The sequence below is a fragment of the Andrographis paniculata genome, unplaced genomic scaffold, assembly GCF_009805555.1.
Source record: "Andrographis paniculata isolate CXL003 unplaced genomic scaffold, ASM980555v1 Contig62END, whole genome shotgun sequence".
Taxonomy (NCBI): domain Eukaryota; kingdom Viridiplantae; phylum Streptophyta; class Magnoliopsida; order Lamiales; family Acanthaceae; genus Andrographis; species Andrographis paniculata.
Window position 1 is genome coordinate 5,155,529 of NW_026137598.1, and position 22,403 is coordinate 5,177,931.

The following is a 22,403-nucleotide window of genomic DNA, read 5'->3' on the forward strand; positions in this document are numbered from 1 at the left end:
GTCCACGTGTACGGCAGGGATTATTCGGATGATAAGATGGTTTGTCTAACACAGCAATCAAATTGGTCCTTACGAAAACGAGCCCCATCAACGACGGGGAATACGACGTGATGTGCAACTGTGACATGTTTGAAATTTTCGTACATTAATTAATCCATATAAGGGTGTGTTTGTTTGGGGGTTTGGATTTTGGATTGGGATTTGAATAGTAAAATTTTGAATTTGAATAGTTGTATGATGTGATATAAATAGGGTTTGATGTGATGTTTTGAATGTAAAATTGATTTTTAGTATAATATAAAAAATGAAAAATAGGTGTTTGATTTGATGTTTTTGGGGGAAAAAAATTGGATGAATAGTGAAAATCCTCCAAAATCCTTCAAACAAACCCACCATAACTGTTTGATTTTTGTTTATTTATTTTTGTTATGGTTTGATGATCCAAAACAATGGGGAATTGCATATCCTGGGAGTCCAGGACTATTCTGAAGGCGAAACTAATCGGTCAGGACGGGCAGCTCCGGGAGTTCTCGTGGCCTGTTAAGGTGTCGTTTTTGTCGCCGGAAAGTTCGGATTGCTTCATATGCAGCTCGGAGGAGATGGAATTCGGTCAGTTAATGGCCGCCATGGGCGGCGACGAGATGCTGGAGCCGGGGGAGCTTTACTTCGAGCTTCCGGCGGCGTGGCGGAACCACCGGATGCAGGCGGAGGACATGGCGCTGCTGGCGTATAAAGCCAGCGTAGCTCTTGCCGGAGATGGAGATCATGATTATAATGATCGGAAGGTTGTAAGCTGCTGCTACTTTTGTGGATCGAGGAAGATTGAGCCAAGAGTGCTGTTCAGTGAGAAAGAGAGGCCGCTTCTCGCCGTGGACGGCGCCGCCGCAGCGCCGCCGATCAACGCTGCCGGAGATTGGAGGCGGCTAAAGTTGGTGGCGAAATTAAGTGCTATACTGGAAGAGGGTGATTAATTTTTTCTCAAGCTGTTAATTTCGTAAATTAGTTTATAATAACTGTGGTTATATATAACAGACTCTAGAATCTTCCCTGTAACAAACTCAGATTTTCAGTTTCAGAGGTAAATCCGTACCCTATAAATACCTTTGGCGGTGGTGGAAACTAACCATTTACTAGCTGCATTTTCATGATCAAAATCTACTCCGGCGAGAATGTCGGTTGCAACTCGCGTCCTGCTGTTGGTACTTATACTCATTCTCCTCCTAAGCTCGCTCTTCGTCTCCGGCGTCGGAGCTGATAGCGCAGCTGCACCAGCAGCTCTTCCGCCGTCGTCGTATTCGCCGTTCCAGGGACCGATTCACACTTATCCGCCGACGCTGTTTGCTACAATACTCGCCAAACTTGGATTCCAGGAGCTCTCCACCGCCACCGCCTCGGCAAATCTCTCTGCCACCACTCCTCTCACCATTTTTGCCCCCACTGACTCTTCGCTGCTTACTTGTGCTTCATGTTCCATTCCTCTCCTCATCCAGGAGCTCTCTCTCCCAGGACTTTACCCCTACCATTTCCTCGAGTCGCTAAGTTTTGGAACTAAAATCGAAACGTTAGCTCCTAACCGGTGTCTTACCATTACGTCAAATGGAAAGGATAAGGTCTTCGTCAATGGCGTGGAAGTAACTAGTCCGGATCTGTTCAACAATGGAATGGTGGTAATCCACGGTCTCCAAGGTTACGTCTCTCATTTATCACCGCTCTCTTGTCATGTTGAAATGATGACGTCTCTGTCTTTTCCTTCGCCGTCTCTCTCCGCCGCTGCAACCTCTCCTTCACTGTATATCATGCGTTTGATGTTGAAGGACGCCATAGTTCGGCTCCGCTCTACTGGATTTAATATCGTTTCACTTGCTCTCCGTGTGAAGTATCATGAGCTCGTAGAGTTAAAATCTATCACAATCTTCGCACTGGATGATGTCGCGATATTCTCCGGGGAAGGACATGCGTATCTGTCAAATTTCAGGTATCATGTGGTGCCAAACAAGCGGCTTACCGCTGCTGAGCTCGTGACTTTACCAGCTACGACTCTGTTGCCTACTATGGAAGCAGGGAATTATCTGGTGGTGACTACTGCTGGTGGCGGAGGACATCTAGCCCCAATGAAGATCAATTACGTGAAGGTAACAACTATTGATCTTCTGCACAACAGTAGGATTGTGGTCCACGGAATATCATCTCCATTTCCACATATGCTGCGTCACCACCCCTTCGAGGAGAACGATAGTAGTGCTTCAACAGATATGCAACACTCAAAATGCGATCAGTTCGACTGGAATCGCGGAATCTGTGTCGTTGAAGATGGTGTACCAACTGAAATGCCGGTGGAGGATCACCGTGGACTCTGAGATACGCGCGCAGGTTAGTAGCACCCCTACCTACTTTTTGAGAGTAGCGTCAAAACTGTGATGGATTACTACGTGATAACTTGCTACTTTTTAATCATTTGCCAATTTTACAACAATAAAAATAGTCAAATCTGTCTCATTTCTCTATTCGTTTTTCAGTTTGGTACGCATTTCCATTGTTAGTCTTGCATGTTTCAATAGTTCGTAACTACGGATCTCCAAGTATGATTGTAATACAATTTTATTATTCGCTCATTCAGAGAGATCTAAAACAATTCAAATCTAGCAGGTTTTTAGAAATGCATAATACATCAATATCATTATTATTATTATTATTATTATTATTATTATGGTGTTGAGACATGCCTGGCCGGCTAGATTAGGCAGACGATCAAAATATTCTCTTAATTATTTATTACTCTCTTCGTCCCACATACCTTATCTGCTATTAGGAGGGCTGCTATTAGGAGGGGTGTAATTAGTAAATAATTAAGAATGTATTAGTGAAAATAATTATCTTATATAATATAAATAATTATAAATTAGGATTAAGATAACTAATTAGTTTAATTCAAATTTAAAAAAATTAAAAAATTTAAAATGAGATTAAAGTGTATAATCATTTTCCAAAAAAGAAAAGTGACATGGTATGTGGAACAGACATAAACGGCAACGTGAACATGGTACGTGGGACGGAGGAGGGAGTAATACTTATAATCTAGAAATAGCTACATATTGTAATGGCATAGTTTGCAATTCCACTCCTCTCCAATTCTCATTTTATTCGGTTTCTCACTGTTACAATTCAATTCATGATCAAAACATGCATTTATTTATTAGCAGGTTATATATGTGATTGATATTGTCATACAAATGCATTTATTCTCCTTTGTCATTGTTTAATATGATTTCAATGGAAATTATTTTTTCCTAGTATAAGAAAAGCAGTGATTGACAAGGGAATATAGACAATTATTTCGCTTTAACAAACAAATAAAAGTGAAACAATTGTTTGGGGGTTTGAATTTTGAGTTGAGAGTTGAATAGTAAAAATTTTGAATTTGAATAATTGTATGATGAGATATAAACAGGTGATGATACGATGTTTTAAATGTAAAATTAATTTTTTTGTATAATATGAAAAATAAAAAATAGGTATTTAATTTGATTTTGTTTAGAAATATTTTTTGGATAAATAATAGGATTTTGTCAAAATCCATCAAACGAAGACACCCCTATTTGACCCATCAATCAAATTCAGTGTAACCATATATGCACATAAATGTAACACAACTGGCTTGTATAGTTTCTCCCTTTGTGGTAAGATAATAAGCATAAAGACAAGACCCGACCCGACCCGAATCATGGTTGAAATGTATATATGCAGTTGTTTAAACTTTAATTTGGATTCAATGCAAGCAAGCGCCAATTGAATTCGAATATGCTTAAACATTACCTATATTAATATTAATATAAAAACGGACAAACAAACAAAAACTTCTATCATATTTCAAAGAATATGCACATAAATATGATAAATAAAAGCTACATAATATGTGAGACGGAAAAAATAATATATAAAAAATAAATATTTAATTTAATATTTTTTTAAAAAAAATTAAAAATAATACAATTAAAATCATAACTCTATGAGTAAACACACTGATATTTCAGCGATTTCAATTGAATATTAGAGCATTTTCCATCATTCTTCTGACACCCACAAAACGTGTTTGAGTGTTTGACAGTCCGTCAACGTTCAGTCACTCATAGGGACTTCATCCGTAATTTCATAAAATATTAAAGTGAATTTCACATCACTTTAAACATAATAAGGACAATTGATAATATTTAATTCAAAATGTGTAAATGCTTCTAGAAGTTACCCACTTATTTTGGTCGAGTAGAATAAAAGTATTTGTTCATTTAATAATTGTTTTTTATTTTATTTTATTTTATTTATTATTTAATCCTTTTGTATATATTATATTTAAGAAAAATATATTATTAAAATTTATAAATATCATATACAAACCACAAAAAACAAGTCATCAAGTCCAACTCATTAAATTGATTATCTTTATTATACGAAAATTAGTAAATATTATATATTACATAAATATTTAATCCCGTTTAATTTACTGTACTCTTTTTATAATTTTTATTTATCTCATTTAAAATTAATTATTAATTATTATAATAAAAATAATCATATATAAATATCTAAATACTTATACTTTTTTACAATATTATTATTTTTTTTTATATATATTTGAAATAACAAAATTGTTAAAATTTTTTAAACATTTTCATTTACTAATAAAATATTATTATTTTATTTAACTACTACAAAAAATGGTTGAATTTGGACATGATTTTGTATACGAGAGGCCCATGTATTCAAAATTCAATTTGGTGCTATTGACCCGGTTGGAAGATCTAGACCGTTGGATTTAGGGTTGTATTTTAACTATTCGGTTATGTCTTGATCGTGATTTATTCTCATGCACCGCTGTTGTAATACAAGGATTCATACTTCCAGAAGTTGTTCGCTCTTTCTCACTCTGCTCCTTTTTCTCCACAAGGTGTGTGTTCGATTGAGGTTTTTCCGGCAAATATTTGTGGTAGATTGTATAGGTGAGTACGACATAGTGATTAGTGAGATTTCTTGAGGATCCGTGTGATTTCGCATTATATTGATAGGGTTTATTTCATAGTTCGATATAGAGCTTCTTATGGTCATTTTTGGCTTTGTTGGTGTCGAGCCACCTTCCCCGCGGCTGCTTTTACTCGATCGGGCACTTTATACTTTTGTGTATGTTTTCGTGTGTGTTTTCTTTGATTCGATTCAATATGAGCAATATTTATAAAAAAAATTTATGTTTAACTTTATTATAAAGTTTTTCGTCTCAAAACACAAATATCATTTTAATTTCTCTATTCAACACATTTAAAGTATAAAAGTAGGTATAAATTAGATAAAAATTATTATTTATTAACAAAAATGAAATATAAAAATATTCGTTACTAGACGGATTAAAAAAAAAAAGGGTCATATAAGGCCAGGGAGTATTATATATCAAATAATAAGATTAAATATAAAATACATATGATTAATATACGTAAATTTTGGTTGTATATAAATTTATTGATTAAAATGATAGAAATAAGATGGTATATGACTATATTTTAGAAATAATAATATTTTTGCAAGATAAATATATAGTAAAAAAAAACATTAAAAGAAAAGAAAATAATATAGTACAATTAAAATGTGAATCTTTACACTATTAATAAAATATAGTACTATCATATTATATAAAAGAATCAAATCTTTTTCAACACGTTGCAATCCAAGCTATTTTCATGTTACATACGTACGAATAATAAATACTTAATCCGTCCATTTTTTAATATCCTATTTGATATTTATACGTATTTCTAGACAATTAGGATTTTTTTTATAAAATGATAAATTTGTCCTTAATTTTGTATATTGAAAATGAAGAGTAAATAAAGTAATGATAAAAGTATAAATTTTATGTATAAAAATCGAAAGAGGACAATAGTTGATGAATATTCCAAATATAAAATTAGGACGTTAGTTTGTGAAGAGATGGAGTATATGAGATGAAGTATTTCTAAGGGAAAGATAACGTGGTATATTTTTTTACTAATTTTTTTTGATAAATATTGTAAAGTTTTGAAAATTACTCCATATATCATCGTAAAGTGAGCCATACATTCCTTAAGATTTACTCTGTTATTGTTAAGTACTTAAATTCCTCCCTCGTCTTAATCTAAACGGTCGTTTGAATTTTATACTCCATAAAAAACATATTAAAATAATAGTATATTTTTGCACTTTATATTTTTATTATAAATTAATTATATATAATAATATATTTATAGTTTATATAAAATTAAATGATATTTTTAATATTAGTATGAATATTTTATCTATAATTAAAAAAATACTATTTCTTCTGTCCCTTATACTTTTATTTTCGTTCGTCTATTTTGTCATTTTCATTTTTTTTAAAATATTATAATTTTTATTAGACTAATTAATTATTTTAATTTTAATTTTAATTTATAATTATTTATATTATACTGTAATTAATTTTATTAGTATATTTTTAATTATTTACTAATTATATATTTTTTAAATTTTTGTATCTACGATAACAGCGACACAAAAAAATGATAAAAATATTCTATCAATTGTAACTGGGGAAGCATATATGTATATAATACTCCCTCCGTCCTGGTGCATTATTGTAGACGAGAATTTAAGTAAAATATAATCGATAAGTAATTAAAAAATGTATTAGTAAAAATAATTATAAATTAAAATTAAAATAACTAAATGATTTAATTACAATTAAAAAATTATAAAATTTAAAAAATAATTAAAATGTATAATTATATTAAAAAAAAAAAAAAAAAAAAAGATAAATGATACGAATACATGGGAGGAATGAGTAATAATTGAGGTCCAGGATTGCTATATCACATGTAAAATCTACAGAACAATAAAAAGTTCATGATTCTTGAGAGAGGTCCAGGGACTCCAGATCCCAGGCCAGATCTAAAGAATCTATTCCCAGTGTGAAATTCGGCTGACGGGTTGCACCACTTGCACAGCTCATATGAATCAGTGATTCTCATATTTTTGTCATGGAATCTGTTCCAAACTATATAGAATTCAACACAATTATACCAATCTCTAAAAATCTCAAATTTATCGATCTCGAGCTGGAAGCACCATATCAAATATACAAACAAACGCACCACAGGTAAATCTAACTAACTAACTAAGCATTACAAACAACAAAGATAACCAAGAACACAAACTTGTATAGAGTCACAGACAATACTCAAAACACTCTAATTATTAACCGACTAAGATCGAAAACTCATTAGAGGGATCGAAACGCAGAAAATCAGAAGTCCAAGAAGTGCCAAACAAACCTTCCAAACAATGCTCTTCCACTTTACAAGATGATGCTCGCCGCGAACAATATCTCCTTGGATCGAGCTGTGGAAGAACAAATCTGTCGATCCGTACATATCAGCTTCGCTTAGCTCCCGAAACTGCAGAGCCTCAAAAAGTGCAGACAGCAAAGTGTGGCCGAATCTTGCGGCTGCCATCGGCATGAGCCTCAAGATCGGGTCCAATTCATCATCTTCGGGAGAAGAATATGCTACGGCGTAAGGAGTCTGTGGCATCTGCTGCCATGTTTCTTGATTCGTGATATTGATTCCTGAGACCGAACGGGATCTCGGATCGTGCTTTGGTTTGCCTCTTCCGTATATGGGAATGAGTTCTTCCTCGTGCACCCGGGATTTACAGATTGGGCACTCGTGATACTTTGAATGGAGTCGAAGCCATTGAACGAGGCAAGGCCAACAGTATAGGTGACCGCAGAGCGTCACAATAGGCTCCCGCGGTAATTCGAAACAGATATTGCATTCGAAGTTGGCTAATTCATCTGAATGAGAAGCATCCCATGATTCAATGATCCCACAATCCATACTACAAACTTTTGCCATGGATTTGTTCATCTGTAACACAGAAAAATCCAAATTAATTCATACAAATGGTGTATGCCTCTATTGCTGATAAAATCAATCTGTCGACAGAATTCTGGATGAAAACAATCAATCCAAACATAATTTTCAAAATTGTAAGGATCTGTTGCTCCGTACAGAGTACCAATGAACTGAGTTGATAAACTCATAACCTAATTAACAACAAAATTCAATCCAAATCGAAATGGAGCATGCAACAAGGAGAAAGGTAATAATCAGGTAGCATAATCAGATTGATCACTTGAAATAACAGGCATGCGAACAATTTTTAAAATTTTTTTTTTCCAGATGATTGTAAACAGATAGAGCCGACTGTTAAGCAAACTCAAATAATTTGCAGAAAACGACTGCAGAAAACAGAATCACACAAGTTTTCCAATTATGAATTCGACTAAGGAACAGCTCCCCGCAACTAAACCACCTCGAATGGAATCAAATTCAGCGAAAACAATAAATGATTTATGCGCAAACACAATACCTAGAATTACACGCCAACCGGTTATAAACAGTTCGCAAACACCCAGCACAGCAATCGAGCTGATTTCTTCACAATTACCCACAGACAACAAAAATCCACAAAATTAAACACTCCACCACAAACTAACTGCACGGATATGCGCACAAAAAAGAGATGACAATTTTGTCGCGAAAATTGGCGCTTACTGAGCTGAAGATTAAGAAAGCGAAGCTAGATGGATCTCTGAAACATCACAAGTCATCTGAGTATGAAGAAAAAACCGCAATGCCAGCGACGGGTTTAGTAGAACTTTGTTGTAGTGGGAAGGAAGTATCAGCGAAATGAGAAGCAAATATCAGCGAAATGAGGAAAACGAGAAGCACAGGCAGTTCCAGTAGGTGTGATCTATGGTGGGATATAAAAGAGGCCGAATTTAATATTCCTATATATTTAAATAATAATTCCACATTTATTGTTATTTATTAATTGGTCTGAAAATTATGTAGGGCCTATCAGATAAGTTATTTTGACAATAAACTTTACTCAGACCCAATATTAAATTTGGGCTTATCCTTATACCTTCTGTTAGGCCTAATCGAATTAGTTACGTTTGAACACAAGGTGCTTTTGATTTCAAAACTAAATTACTATTATATTAAATAATAATTGAAAGTAAAATTTAAATTAAATTAAAAATCATACATTTCGGTGGATTTTTTTTTTTTTTAAAAAATATATATACTACAGGCTTAAGAATTTTATTTATTTTATGCGTGTTGATTTTTAAATATTAATTATTATATAAAAATTGAATCAAGGGAAAATGACAAAATATTTTTATTAGTGTCTTATAATACTATTATAATCGCATTTGTATAAAAATTTATTTAAATATATAAATATTTTTAATATTAAATACAATAATACAAAAAATAAATTAGACCATTACAACCGGACGAAGGAATAGCATATGTTTGCATTTTATGTGATGCAATAAAAAGAGTGGATATTAAGACCATTATTTATGTTTATTTTATGTCTTTACTTTTGTAAGTACATCGTAAATAGTGTAAGAGTGACTGTTGCTATTATTTTTGTTCTATTATACTTCTATAATATTTTTGGGTTATTTTCTTGGAACAATTGTCCTTACCTTTTTTTCTTTAATTGGCAAAAAAACAACAATTATCCTTATCTTTAAAAACGATAGGGCCTACGTCTAAATACAATTTGTGAAGATGACAAAAAGTGGTAAGGTGTCGTTTTTAAATAATAAAAAACAAAATATTTCTTTAATTTATAGTAATATGATGAATTATGCCATTCAATGCATATAAAGCATTCAAACAACATAAATGTATACTCGACAAAAATAAGCATAGTTCGAACCCCCTAATGTCTCAGGTCATCTGTCGCATATAGTTAACCTAGTGTTACTTGTCGAATATAGTTTGCAGGGTATTAGATTCGACCGGGAGTTTATCCAGTGCGCACTTTTAAGTAGCGGCTGCAGATTCTCATATCATAAAAAAAATAGAATAAAATATAGTTCGAAAATATTCTCTAGCATAAAAAATAAGTACTTAGAGTCTAAAGAATAGACCTGAATTTTTTTATTTTTTTTGGGCCAAGCCAATCCAAAAAGGTTGAAAATCACCTGGGCCTCGTTTTTCATGAATTAGCATCTTGAGGTCCTTTGATGGGTATAGAGAAATCGTGGTGGGGTGTGTTTGTTTTGTGAGTTTTTAATTTTTTTTTTAATGCAAAATATAGAAAATTGTATAAAAATTATAAAAATAATAAATATGAATAAAACATTAATATTTTTGAAAATATCAAGTGAAGAAAATTTTAGAAAGAACAAAGTCCAATAGCTGTGTGACCCTAGCTATGTTGACCCTACATGATTTACCAAATAAAATTTTTAATTATTTTTTAAAAAATATATTCTAAATATATAATAAAATAAAATAATTAATTATATATCTAATACTAACTTCATCCGAAGAGTACTAAGAACTTTTTGTGCGTTAATTTTTAAATATTAATTATTATATCAATAAATAGTATAAATAAAAAAACAAAAATATTTTTATTAGTTTTTTATAATATAAATATAAAGATTTTTATGGAATAAATTATACAAATATCAAAATATTTTTAATATTGATGTTGGTTTTATGGACAGAAGTAGTATTAAAATTTTTAATTATCGATAGAAATATTCTTTTTTATTTAATTATATTTATTTAAATTAATGTATCTTTTATTTTTAATTAAAAAATGTGTAAAATACATTTAAAAGTTAAAAAAAAAAAATTTAAAATCAGGCACAACCCGGCATAATTTAAGAGAATTGGACCGACTCGAAATTGCCAATTCTACATGTATTAAATAAAAACATGTGTTTTATATTGGTATAATTTTTAGAAGTGCTTACTTTGAAGAATTAGATTATAATTTATACATTATTTCAATAGATTAATCAATATAATATTTATGTTGTGTGATTAAATATTAGATAAAATTATATTATAATTATTTTATTTGTTTATATCGTATAATTTTTTTTATTCATAATATCCTTAATAATCTTATTGCAAATTATAGTAATATAATTTATTTTATACATTTTTTTTCTTTTAATTTATAGAAATATAATATATAACAATATATTCCCTCGGTCCCGCAAGAAGGTTGCCATTGACTTTTTGCGTGTTGATATTTGAATATTAATTATGGTATCAATACGTAGTATAAATAAAAAAAGAAAACAAAAATATCTTTATTAGTCTCTTATAATACATATACAATGATATTTGTCGAATAAATTATTCAAATATAAAGATATTTTTATGTTAAGTACAATGACACAAAAACCAAATAACAACCTTCTTGCGGGACGGAAGGAGTATAAAAATCTATTTATGATATTGTTACAGTATAATATGTATATAATTTAATATTTTTTAAATTATTTATTAAATATATTTAATTTTATCTCTAAAATTTTTAATTAAATTTTAGTAATATATTTGAATTCAATTTTATCACTTTATGTTTTTAATTAAAAATAAAAATAAATAAATAATTTATATTTAAAATAAAATAAAATATATTATACAAAAAGATTCTTATATATTTATAAAAAATGCTTCTAAGTTTCTAAAAACTTATTTAGATATTTTATTAAATAATATTAGGAGTTAGCTGATATTAATAATTCTATAAATTAATATTATCTCCGTCCAGCTCTAAGGGTTCTATTTACTTTTTGCGTGTTGATATTTGAATATTACTTATTACATCAAAAAGAAAAAATTAAAAAAGTACTTCTATTAATGTGTTATAATACTAATAGAAGGACATTTGTAAAAAAAAATTATATAAATATAAGGATATTTGAATGTTAAATACAATGACGCAAAAAATAAATGTGATATTTAGAGGCGGACGAATGAAGTATAATTATATAAGTCTTTAATCATATAGGACTCTAATACATTAAAGTAAATATAAGATTATGTCTGATAAAATAAGATTTTATCTATCATAATCTCAGGTAGTAAACACATCATTTGCGTCGAAATCAATTATAGCATGTATTGTTAGTATATGTGTTATTTGTACTCCTACGTGTTAACATAAATTGTATATTGTTTATGTTTATATCATGTACTATTATTATATATATTGACTACTAAAAATGTTTGACATGTTTTTTTTTTACAATTTTAAACAAAATCATACTATTCATTTGATACAATTTTTAATGAAATATATTATTTCTTCTCATAAATTATTATATCAAAATAATATTCAAACAAAAATTAAAATAGTTATTTATAGTAATATAGACAAATATTTAGAATTTATTTCTTTATTTCCTTTAAGTAATTCATTGATAATTGCTTAATATATTCTTAATAATTTCATAATTAGTACTTGCTCCGTTCCGGATAAATTATTCACGTTACTGTAGATACGAGATATAGTATAATAAAAATAATTATAGATTAAAATTAAGATTAAGAAAATTATAAATTATGAAATTTAAAATACGATCAAAATGTATAATTATATTTAAAAAAAAACAAATTATGTGCGACGGATATAAATGAAAAATGTGGACAATTTATGTGAGACAATACTTTGAAAGAATTCTAATTTTAAATTCCATCCACAATAATTTCAATTTTAAATAATTCGACTAATGAATGGTCTAAAAGTATATTTAGGAGTAAAAATATGTCAAATTTATTTTGAAAAACTAAGGCTTTGTTTACATTGCACATTACATTTTTTTCCTCAAAAAATATCACATTAAATACCAATTTTATTTCTTTTTTCAAACTTTCAAAATACCATTAATCCTTATCTAAACAAAGCTTACAACTTAGCCTCACCTATTAGCATGGAAAATAAGATAAAAAAAAGAAAAGAAAAAAGCTCCGGTAGATTGTTGGTTTATTCCTATGCCTAAATATATTCAAATAAAGAAAGTACTTCATCCGTCATTCAAATTTATGTTTATTTGTTTTTTTTGTTATTGAAAAATATTTTCGTTTCATTTTTAAATAAAATATTATTATATTTTTTTTACTATAAAAAAAACTATTATTACTCATTATTATTAAAATCCGTACCCGATCAAATGAGCACACGTTTGCATGACACTAAGGGAGTCTTATATACACCCAAAGGATAAAATGAATACCCGAGAAGGTAGTAACTAGACAGTAGTAAATATAAAAAGGTATATATATCAAGAAAAAAACAAACAAATTGCAAATATATGATGCAATGGCCAAATGTATGCCACCTGATTTCTGGTAATCTCGTCACATTAAATAACACTATTTTGCAAAGTGACAAAATTCCTTACATCAATTATATGAAAAAGGCCACCAAAAGTCCTCCTCTATTCAATATATGTATGTATATGAATAAATTGCCAGAGATTCATAAATGTGTACACTAATAGATAACATAATACAATCTGTCAACAAATTAAAAAAAACAAATGAATAATAATAATAATAATAAGATCCAAATTAATCTCCCAGACATACATACCAAGGTGTTCTTTTAGCTTGTTGGATGTTTGATGATCCTCTGGAGAATAACAGTCCTCGCCCGTCGAATATCCCGGCTGCAATTATCGGCTTGGGCTCCCAATTCCTCGATGTTCTTTGTGAACATGTCCAGCTTCTTCTTGATCTCCTCAACACCAAGTTTGACAGTCACCTTATTGTTGATGCACAGATCAGCATTTCCTAAAAGGGATTCGATCTCAATCTCCAGCTTATCGATCAAAACACGAATATTGTCCATGTCTTTGATGGTAACATATGTCCCTGCATTCATGTAGTTTATGATCTCTTTCTGCCCCTTCACTGCATTTTCGTAGTTCTTGAGAAGTGAATCGATCCACTTCCCCATCGATCCCAACGGGATTGATGTTGCAGCCGCCAGCGCAGCTGCCACAGGTGGCGCTGCCATGGCGGCTGCAACCACAGAACATATCAGGACAGCAGCAAATGTGGCGGCGAATATGATGCTGGAGACCTTCCTCCAGGCATGGATGTATTTGAGCTTCTTGTCCAGTTTGTTCTTTTTCAGTTGAAGCTTTTCGAGCATCAGAATCTGCTGTGTATAAACTGAGTGAAAGATATGGAAGAATTCTTGGGTGAATGGATCCCCTGCATCTTTGAAGTTCTTCAATTCTTCCAATGTTTTTGAATACCTTTCATTTCCTTCTCCTCCATCTTCTTCGAATTGTTGGATCGCGACGTGGATGAGCAGCTGGTTGTCCCTCGCGCGCTTTAAGCATTTCTCCAATGCTGCGCAGAAGTCGAGTGTTTTCAAGCTGTTGTCGAAGTATTCCTCGACTAGCTCGAATAATTCTTGACTCTTCCATATATCCTTTTTGCAATCCAGAATCACCTTAACAACTTCCTGATTCATCTCCAATAGGCACTCTGTGACTTCCTTGAGGGAATCAAAGGATAAGGCGCGAACTTCGACTCCTGCGGCGAGGGAATTGAGAACATTGTTGGTTCGAGCATGGAGTGTGGTGTCGAATGACTGCAAATCAACATCCAGCCTGCAGGCTGCCTCGTACAAGTTTAGCTCGTGCGTGTAATGGAGATTGTTGATTTCATTTGCGCCTGATGCCTCCCCAGGCTTCTTGCTCATGTGGCTTCCCATGGCGGATGGCGTCGAGAATTCTGACCTGCGTTTAAAGTTCGACATGAACTGAATGTTAAAATCGGAATCGGATCATTTTAGGCTCTTCGAATAGCCACAAGGCTGCAGCAGAACTGCAGAAGCATCCTCAACACTGATAATCACAGATTCACAATCTAATGTTCAAAGAGGAGAAGAGAATCATATTCAGAAAACAGATGAACAAAATTTCAAAGATGAGATAACATTCCTATTCAGGAAACATGAATTTGACTAGTCGATCCGCCATTAAAGCAGCAAACCAATTAGAATTTCACACAAGCAAAACCAGATCCCAATCACTAACCTGTATATCAAATTAATCTATATTTGCAACTGATTTCCACACGTAAACACAACCCAGCGGAACTCATAAGCATTGTGCGCCGAAAAAAAAAATAATAAAGAATAACCGCCCTAAAATTTATAGGGTTCAGCTCTCAATTCAGAGAATCCTACCTACTCACACAAAGTTTCTCCGCAAATCGCCTCGAAAAAACACAATATCACAAAGTGCTAGTTGAAGCGTAGCACATCCCAAACATCAATCACTCCGGAAACAGACAAGAAGCAATTGATTGCCGCGTCACCTGGATATGCACCTTTATAGAAAGAAAGAAAACGAAAATGGCAGAAAGCAAACGCGATGATATATATATATATAGATAGATAGATAGATACAGAGAGAGAGAAGCAAAAGCAAAAGCAAATTCAAAATGAAAAAAGCAGATAATCAATGATTGAAGAAGCTTGAAGAGAAATAATGAAAACCGTTAGCGGGAGGAAGGGAAATTGTGGCGGTGGTGATGGGGGTTGATATAATGAAGAAATGTATAGCTTGCACGCATGAGTTGAATTCAAGGAATGGAATCAACTGCAAATGGAAAAAGCGGGAAGCAATGTCTTCCTCTTCTCTCCACTATATAGATACATACACATTACCATCTACACACACACATAAATGCGTAAAGACAGGACGCCATAGCCAGTTTTAACTGTGCACCATTGCCGGGTCAGATTCTCAGATGCTTGAGCTCAAAGAAACGCCAATTTATATTATTTATTTATTTATTACTCACTTAAAAATTACTAATATTTGCGCGTGGCTGTTAGTATTTTTTTTTTAAAAAAATAAATTATTATATACGTAATATTTAAAATTTTGATATTAATTTAATTTTGTTTGAAAAAAAATCATAGTACTATTAGATACTTCCTCCCCAAAAAGTATATTGGCATGAACTACACACAAATTTTAATTACAATAATTTTTTCTTCGATTTAATTGAAATTATATATTTTTATTATAATAAAAATAATTATATTAATATCAAAATAGGATTTTAACTTTTATATGAATTACATGCATGTAAAATATAAAAGACAAAAATATCAAAATCAGTTTATACATTTTCATTAACAAAATGTTATTATTTTTTAATATATTATAAAACCTCAATTTACTCATTTGTATTGAAACATGTAGAATAATATATTAGTTTATAATAATATAAAACATAAATATTTTGGAAAATATGTAGGTAAGTTAATGAGATAAGAATTTTTGAATGTGAAAAAACATTGTGGATAGTGGCGCTGAGTTGACTTATTTGGAGTTGCTTTATTTATTTATTTATTTTAATTTTTAAAATTATAAATTTGATTTATAAATTTAATTTTTTTAAAAAAAAATTTAAAAATTTTATTTTAAATTATAAAAATAAAAATTTATTTAAAATAATAAAAAAAATTGAATATTTGAAGAATAATAATGAAAAATAGAATTATAGTTGAAGTAAAATTAGTTAAAATAAGTAGAGTTGATGGGTTGGAGATGACCTTAATAAAAAAAATTATAATATCGAATGATATAAATTACCTACTATAAGAATATTTTACTAGAAAATAATAATTCATCTGGTCCCTTATGATTAAGTTAGATTATTTTAGTTGTTCCTTAAACTTATGTTAAATTCTTCTATAGTAAAATAGTTATGCTAAATTTTATCGATCTATAATTTTATTATTCATAGCTTAATAAATAACAATTCACTTGTCATTATTTTTATTTTATTTTATTTTATCTTGTCACTTTTTATCAATTTTTTTAATAATTTTTTATAATACTTTTATTTTAATTTTTATCTATTTTATTTTTACATTAAAAATATTATTTCCTCCGTCCATTTTGAAAGTTTACATTTATTTTTTGCATGTTGATATTTAAATATTAATTATTATATAAAAATAAAGTACAAATAAAAAAAAGATCAAAAATATTTATATTAGTATCTTATAATATTAATAGAACAACGCTTATAAAAAAAATATACAAATTATAAAAATATTTTTAATGTTAAATATAATGACACAAATGGTAAATATTAACTTATTAAGTGGACGAATGATATATTATTCTTTAATTTATGTGCCCAAATAATATATAAATTTGATGGATTTAAAAAGTGCTTATTTTTTCTTTATAAAATATTTAATTTTTTTTTTCTAAAATAATCTAATTTAAAAAATCTCAATTCAAAGAGACTATTTTGGTTTCCAATGTTACAGTGAAAATTATCAAATGGTAAAATAAAATTGTTTTTCACTTAATTTTCTTTTGAAGCTATATTTTATTTTTAGTAAGATAATTATTAAATATAATATTTTTATATAAAATTATAAGATTGTATAACGAAAAGGGCTTAAAAAATCAAAATGGACCGACCAAACACACTCGGTCTTTAAGTTGTACTTCCTCCGTCCCACTTATCAAGTCCATTTTACCGTAGAAACGAAAATTTAAGATGGAACGAACGGAAATAAAAATGTGAAAAATATTAAGTAGGACGGAGGGAGTATTATTTTTGTGACAAAAATTATTGTTGTTTCTAACATTATTTGTCAAAAAATTTACAACTTTTATCTTATTTATATGCAATTTTTTCAATGTTATCATTCTAGTTACACTTATAACAATATTATTGAAAAAGAGAAAAGGTAAAATAATTTACAAAGTTTCAAAAATAAATTTGATTTTAATTTAATTAAAACTAATATTTATATTGATATTTTAAAGTAAATTTATTAAAAATGCGCTGAACTGACTAACAATTATTTTAACCATATTTTCTCCCTAATTGTTACTTTATTGTCCCAAATCATATTTTTTTGGCCTAATTAGCAGAGCGCACCCACATTGTAAAAAAATAAAATTAATGTAATCTTTACCTAATATTTCAATTAGATGTACGAGACTTTCCAATTTGAATTTTTAATTTTTTCTATGTTAATTTTTAGAATTTTCGTTAATTATATCGTTTTATTGATTAATTTTTCTTTGGGAATTTTGAACAATGCAACCTGCTTAATTGTTACCTTGTGGGATGATAATGACGGCAAACTTTTAGGAAAATGCATTATTAATTTATTTATTTGCATACGGAAATCCCAACACGCTCTTCAGGTGCAATGGAAGATATGCGAGATTTGTACATAAATATGCTGAAATAGGGACAATGGAACTCAAATTCGAGACCTAAAGTTCTGATACTATGTTAGATTATCGAAACGATCATTTACATCATCTAACATACCTGTTGGATGACAGAATTTGTGTTGTAAGAGAAATTGATTATGTTATTTGAAGTAAAAAGATGATGAGTGACGACTCATTCCAATTCCGAAGTGTTTTAACCAAGGGGGAGGAAAGAGAAAGAAGTAACAAGGGTCATTGGTTGCTCAGGTCATGAGTTCAACCCTCACGTCTCCAAATTTTGTCAGCCACACATGGTTAGCCTACTCCAATGCATTATATCTCTCTTGTATTGACCAATTACCCACCTCCAAATTTTGTCAGCCACACATAGCGATTGATGATTGATCGGTATAGGAGAGCACAATACGATGGGGGTGAGGTAACTGAACCCATATTCGATTTATCATAACTTAATTGCAGTGTGTCTAATTACTTGCTGTGGAGTTCTTGTAATTATTATACTTATCAAAATTGGATGCATATTTAAATTAGCAATCTAGGTAGAGATGGATAAAATATTCTGAGTTGACATGTTGATTAGTAATACTCTACTTTCTCTAATTCATTATAATGTAGTGCTATATTTAATTAAATTCGGCTCTAAGATCTCATTTATTTTTTGCATATTGATAATTAATATCAAAACGTAGTATAAATTAAGAAAAAGTTGAAAAAATATTTTTCTTAGTGTCTTGTAATACTAATAGAATGATATTTATTAAAAAAAATTATACAAATATAAAAATATTTTTAATTTTAATTATAATAATGCAAAAGATAAATGTATATGTTAGAAGCGGATGGAGGGAGTATCATTTATGGAACTGTGGTATTCTTATGCCTTAAATAGATGTATAGTAGTAGAACTAGACCATATTAAATTGAGTACAAAGATGGAGATCCAGCCCCGGAATTTTATTTATTTTTTTAGTGTAAAAATTATTATTATTTTTATTATATTAATTTACCGACATTTAGCCTCTTGAAGTTCGAGGACTGGCTCAGTCGCTGTGTAGCGTGATTGGGATAAGACAAGAGCATGAAGCCATGAAATATATATGGATTATTCTTTATTAATTGTGTCTAAACTTCTGTCTTTTTTTTTTCTTTTTTTTTTAATGAAAATTAGATAGTTCATCTAATGACAATGGTGTGATAGGACTTTATTTTTATTGATGTTTTGGAAGTGAGAGTAGTTGTTAGACATATTTTCGGAGAGGAAAAGAAAATGTAGATTTAATAGTAAAAATTTGGAAATAAGATACAAATGAACATAATGATTTTACGATCCGTTGCTTAATTACACATCATCTAATACTTTCGCGTCACTTTTATATGCATATAGGTCTGTCAATCAGACCCGTTCCGGTTATATTTTTTTCGGATTCAAAACCTCATGTGGATACCAGGCCGGTATCCGAATTCGGATCCATTTTATATGGTTTTGAATCTACTATTTCTAGTTCTGATTCAAAACTTATTCAAATCCGATTGTTTATATATATACTATTATTTATTAATGTACTTATATAATTAAATGTTCCATGTATAATGTTCTGGTTTTAAATGATTTATTTGGTATTGCAATGATAATGTTAATTAGATATTTTTTATATTAAATTTAAATGTTAATTTTTATTTTTTTAAGTATAGATAAATTTTATACATGATCCAAACTTGAATTCAAACTTAATTTATTGGATACTAGACCCGAATCCGGATCCAAACCGGACTTGAACCGACGGGACCGAATCTGGTCACCATCTTTTAAGTTTCAACGGATCCGATTCCGGATCCGGGAACCACAACAAGTGGTCGGATCCAGATATGTAATTTCAAGATCCGGACCGAATCCGACCTGTTGACAGGCCTATATGCATACATGAAATTTGTATAATATGAAAACCGTGAAAAATCCAAAAATTTGTTATTCCAACAATATTTGATAGTGGGGCTATGGAAGGTGAAAGGGGTAGTAGTTCCAACTTTCGTGCAATGTCAAAAGTGCGTTATCTCCGACAAAACCTAATACCTTGCAACCTTAGATTCAACAAAACAAGTCACATTAGGCTAACCATGATCTTACAATCACAAGTTCATTTCTACACAACCAGATCATCCCTTATGGGACTATAAAACTGCATATGAAATGTTATTACCATTTTGTTGACTTCTTGTCAATTTTTATATTTTCTGTAACATTTGTTGACTTGTTGTCTATGAAGCTGCATATGAAACGTTATTACCATTTCTTGATCCGCTTTGTCCAACATTTGATGATACATTGAAATTCTAAATTATATTTCTACCCATTTTGACTCGTATTGGTAGTTAATATGTAAACTATCATAAAAACAATGTATATCTTAATTCATTCAATTTTCAAATTATAATAGACTCCAAATATGTTTGATGTCAAATTTTGTGGTTTAGCCTAGCTTAATTAAGCAGAAATTTGAACTTTGTTTGCTATAATTTTAAGATATTTTGTGAGTAATAAAACAGTAATGGTTCTTTTTTCACTTGACAGACGTTATTTGGTGAAACTTTCCTGCAAATTGTTTGCTCAATCGATCAGTTGATATATTTGTTAAGTTTTTAGATGAGATTGTCGTTTACATAATTTCCTTCTAGTCTCACTATCATCTGTTTGATTGATGTAAGTATTTGCTTTATTACCAAGAAATATACATATTTAAAAATGCTGAATGGATTTTGGTACACCATGCTATAAATGAAAAATATAATTTATATTTTAAAATATATCAAAATAAAATTTATTTACTTAAATGCTATTTGGGTAAAAATTTACATAAACAATTTATGTTAAATCAAATTTAAATTCCAATAAAATAAACTCAATAAATACAATAAAATTTACATAAATAATTTATGTTAAATCAAATTTAAATCCCAATCAAATAAACTCAATAAATACAATAAAAACCTGTTCATTAAGCTGCAGGCCCGTGACGTGTACCGCCAAAGCATTTGTCAGCTAACCTTCACGGATCCTTGAAAATGAATGCCGTGTTTATATTTAACCTTTTGTAAAATTTCGAAACCAATTATTTCTCACTCGGTCGTTTAATTTTATTCTTATATATATTTGATATTATAAAAAAAAATAAAAAAACAATCTTTTTTTAAATAAAAAATTATTACTATTTTTTTATATATTTTTATTATATAAAAAAATTACAAATAACCAAAAAAAATACACTCTTTGTTTTTTTCCAGCTTGCTAATGGGTTCATTCAATCTTTTGTAAAATTTCGACACCAATTAATACTATGAGAGAATGTGTGTAGAGTTATTTTAAAGAAAAATGACGCTCCTTAAAATAATAAAAATTGAATATTTAATGTTATAAATTATAAAAATAATAAATATTTGATATTTAGAAAAAAAATTACTATCAATAAATAATCAAAATTTTAAAAATACACACAATAATGTTATTATTTCTAATTCAAATTTTTTAGTATTCAAATCCCAATTTAAAAATACATACCTCCAAACAAACACAATCCTAAAGACCCGTGAAGGCACTGTCAATTCCCAAACATTTCATCCATCTAAATCATTACAAACCTTTCTTTATGTTTCTATTTACGCATATATATATATATATATGTTAAAATTAATATTACTATTTCCGTCCACCTAAAAAATATATATATTTTTATTTTGGGAAGTCAAATTACAAAGTAAATATTTCATTAAATACTTCAATTTTTTTTTTTTTCACAAATATCTTTACTTTACATAACATCATTATTTTTACATAAAGATAAAAATTTCATTACACTATTTTTAACTGTCCACTATAATTAAAATACTATTACTTTTTATATACCGTGCCAAAAATAAATATTTATTTTTTTATGTTGACGGAGTGAGTATTAATTAACAGTAATGTTTAATTATTTTAAAACTCTTAGTTTTATATAAATATTTTTTTAAAAAATATTACATTAAATATAATTTATATATATTTTTTCACAAACACCACATAATATATCACACATTTTATTATTTTTAAAATTTGAAAACTTTTATTTAAATCACATGCAAAGGAAGCAAAATATTGAAAAATGGAATAAGCCCATATACACATGCATGATGCATGGTCATGTTGGTGCCCACACAAATAAATTTATTATTCTTATCCGAATAAGAATGAATAACAAGCCATAAACTCTAGGACAAGCACATTATTCCATCAAAA

The 22,403-nt window shown here is 29.5% G+C and overlaps 4 protein-coding genes across 6 annotated transcripts; 2 read left to right on the forward strand and 2 right to left on the reverse strand.

Annotated features, from left to right (window-relative positions):
• Positions 1–449: 449 nt before the first annotated feature.
• LOC127260431 (uncharacterized) lies at positions 450–971 on the forward strand. Its single transcript, XM_051288164.1, has one exon. It carries the CDS (start codon positions 450–452, stop codon positions 969–971), a length of 522 nt encoding a protein of 173 aa, XP_051144121.1.
• A 185-nt stretch (positions 972–1,156) lies between these two features.
• On the forward strand, positions 1,157–2,602 carry LOC127260600 (fasciclin-like arabinogalactan protein 21). Its single transcript, XM_051288413.1, has one exon. The coding sequence runs from the start codon at positions 1,170–1,172 to the stop codon at positions 2,355–2,357; it is 1,188 nt and encodes a 395-aa protein (XP_051144370.1). The 5' UTR covers positions 1,157–1,169; the 3' UTR covers positions 2,358–2,602.
• A 4,472-nt stretch (positions 2,603–7,074) lies between these two features.
• Positions 7,075–8,806, reverse strand: LOC127260572 (E3 ubiquitin-protein ligase RMA3-like). 2 transcript variants are annotated; one of them, XM_051288344.1, is made up of 3 exons: positions 8,616–8,806; positions 8,431–8,496; positions 7,075–7,925 (listed from the first exon to the last, which is right to left on the reverse strand). In XM_051288344.1, the coding sequence occupies exon 3, from the start codon at positions 7,923–7,925 to the stop codon at positions 7,263–7,265; it is 663 nt and encodes a 220-aa protein (XP_051144301.1). In that variant the 5' UTR covers positions 8,431–8,496; positions 8,616–8,806; the 3' UTR covers positions 7,075–7,262. The 2 variants fall into 2 exon arrangements, with proteins under 2 accessions (XP_051144301.1, XP_051144300.1); XM_051288343.1 differs by lacking the exon at positions 8,431–8,496.
• A 4,391-nt stretch (positions 8,807–13,197) lies between these two features.
• Positions 13,198–15,644, reverse strand: LOC127260580 (UPF0496 protein At4g34320-like). Of its 2 annotated transcripts, XM_051288352.1 has the most exons (3): positions 15,409–15,644; positions 15,097–15,239; positions 13,199–14,644 (listed from the first exon to the last, which is right to left on the reverse strand). In XM_051288352.1, exon 3 carries the CDS (start codon positions 14,617–14,619, stop codon positions 13,498–13,500), a length of 1,122 nt encoding a protein of 373 aa, XP_051144309.1. In that variant the 5' UTR covers positions 14,620–14,644; positions 15,097–15,239; positions 15,409–15,644; the 3' UTR covers positions 13,199–13,497. The 2 variants fall into 2 exon arrangements, with proteins under 2 accessions (XP_051144310.1, XP_051144309.1); XM_051288353.1 differs by lacking the exons at positions 15,097–15,239; positions 15,409–15,644 and adding an exon at positions 14,945–15,081 and having other exon boundaries at positions 13,198–14,644.
• Between the last annotated feature and the right edge of the window lie 6,759 nt (positions 15,645–22,403).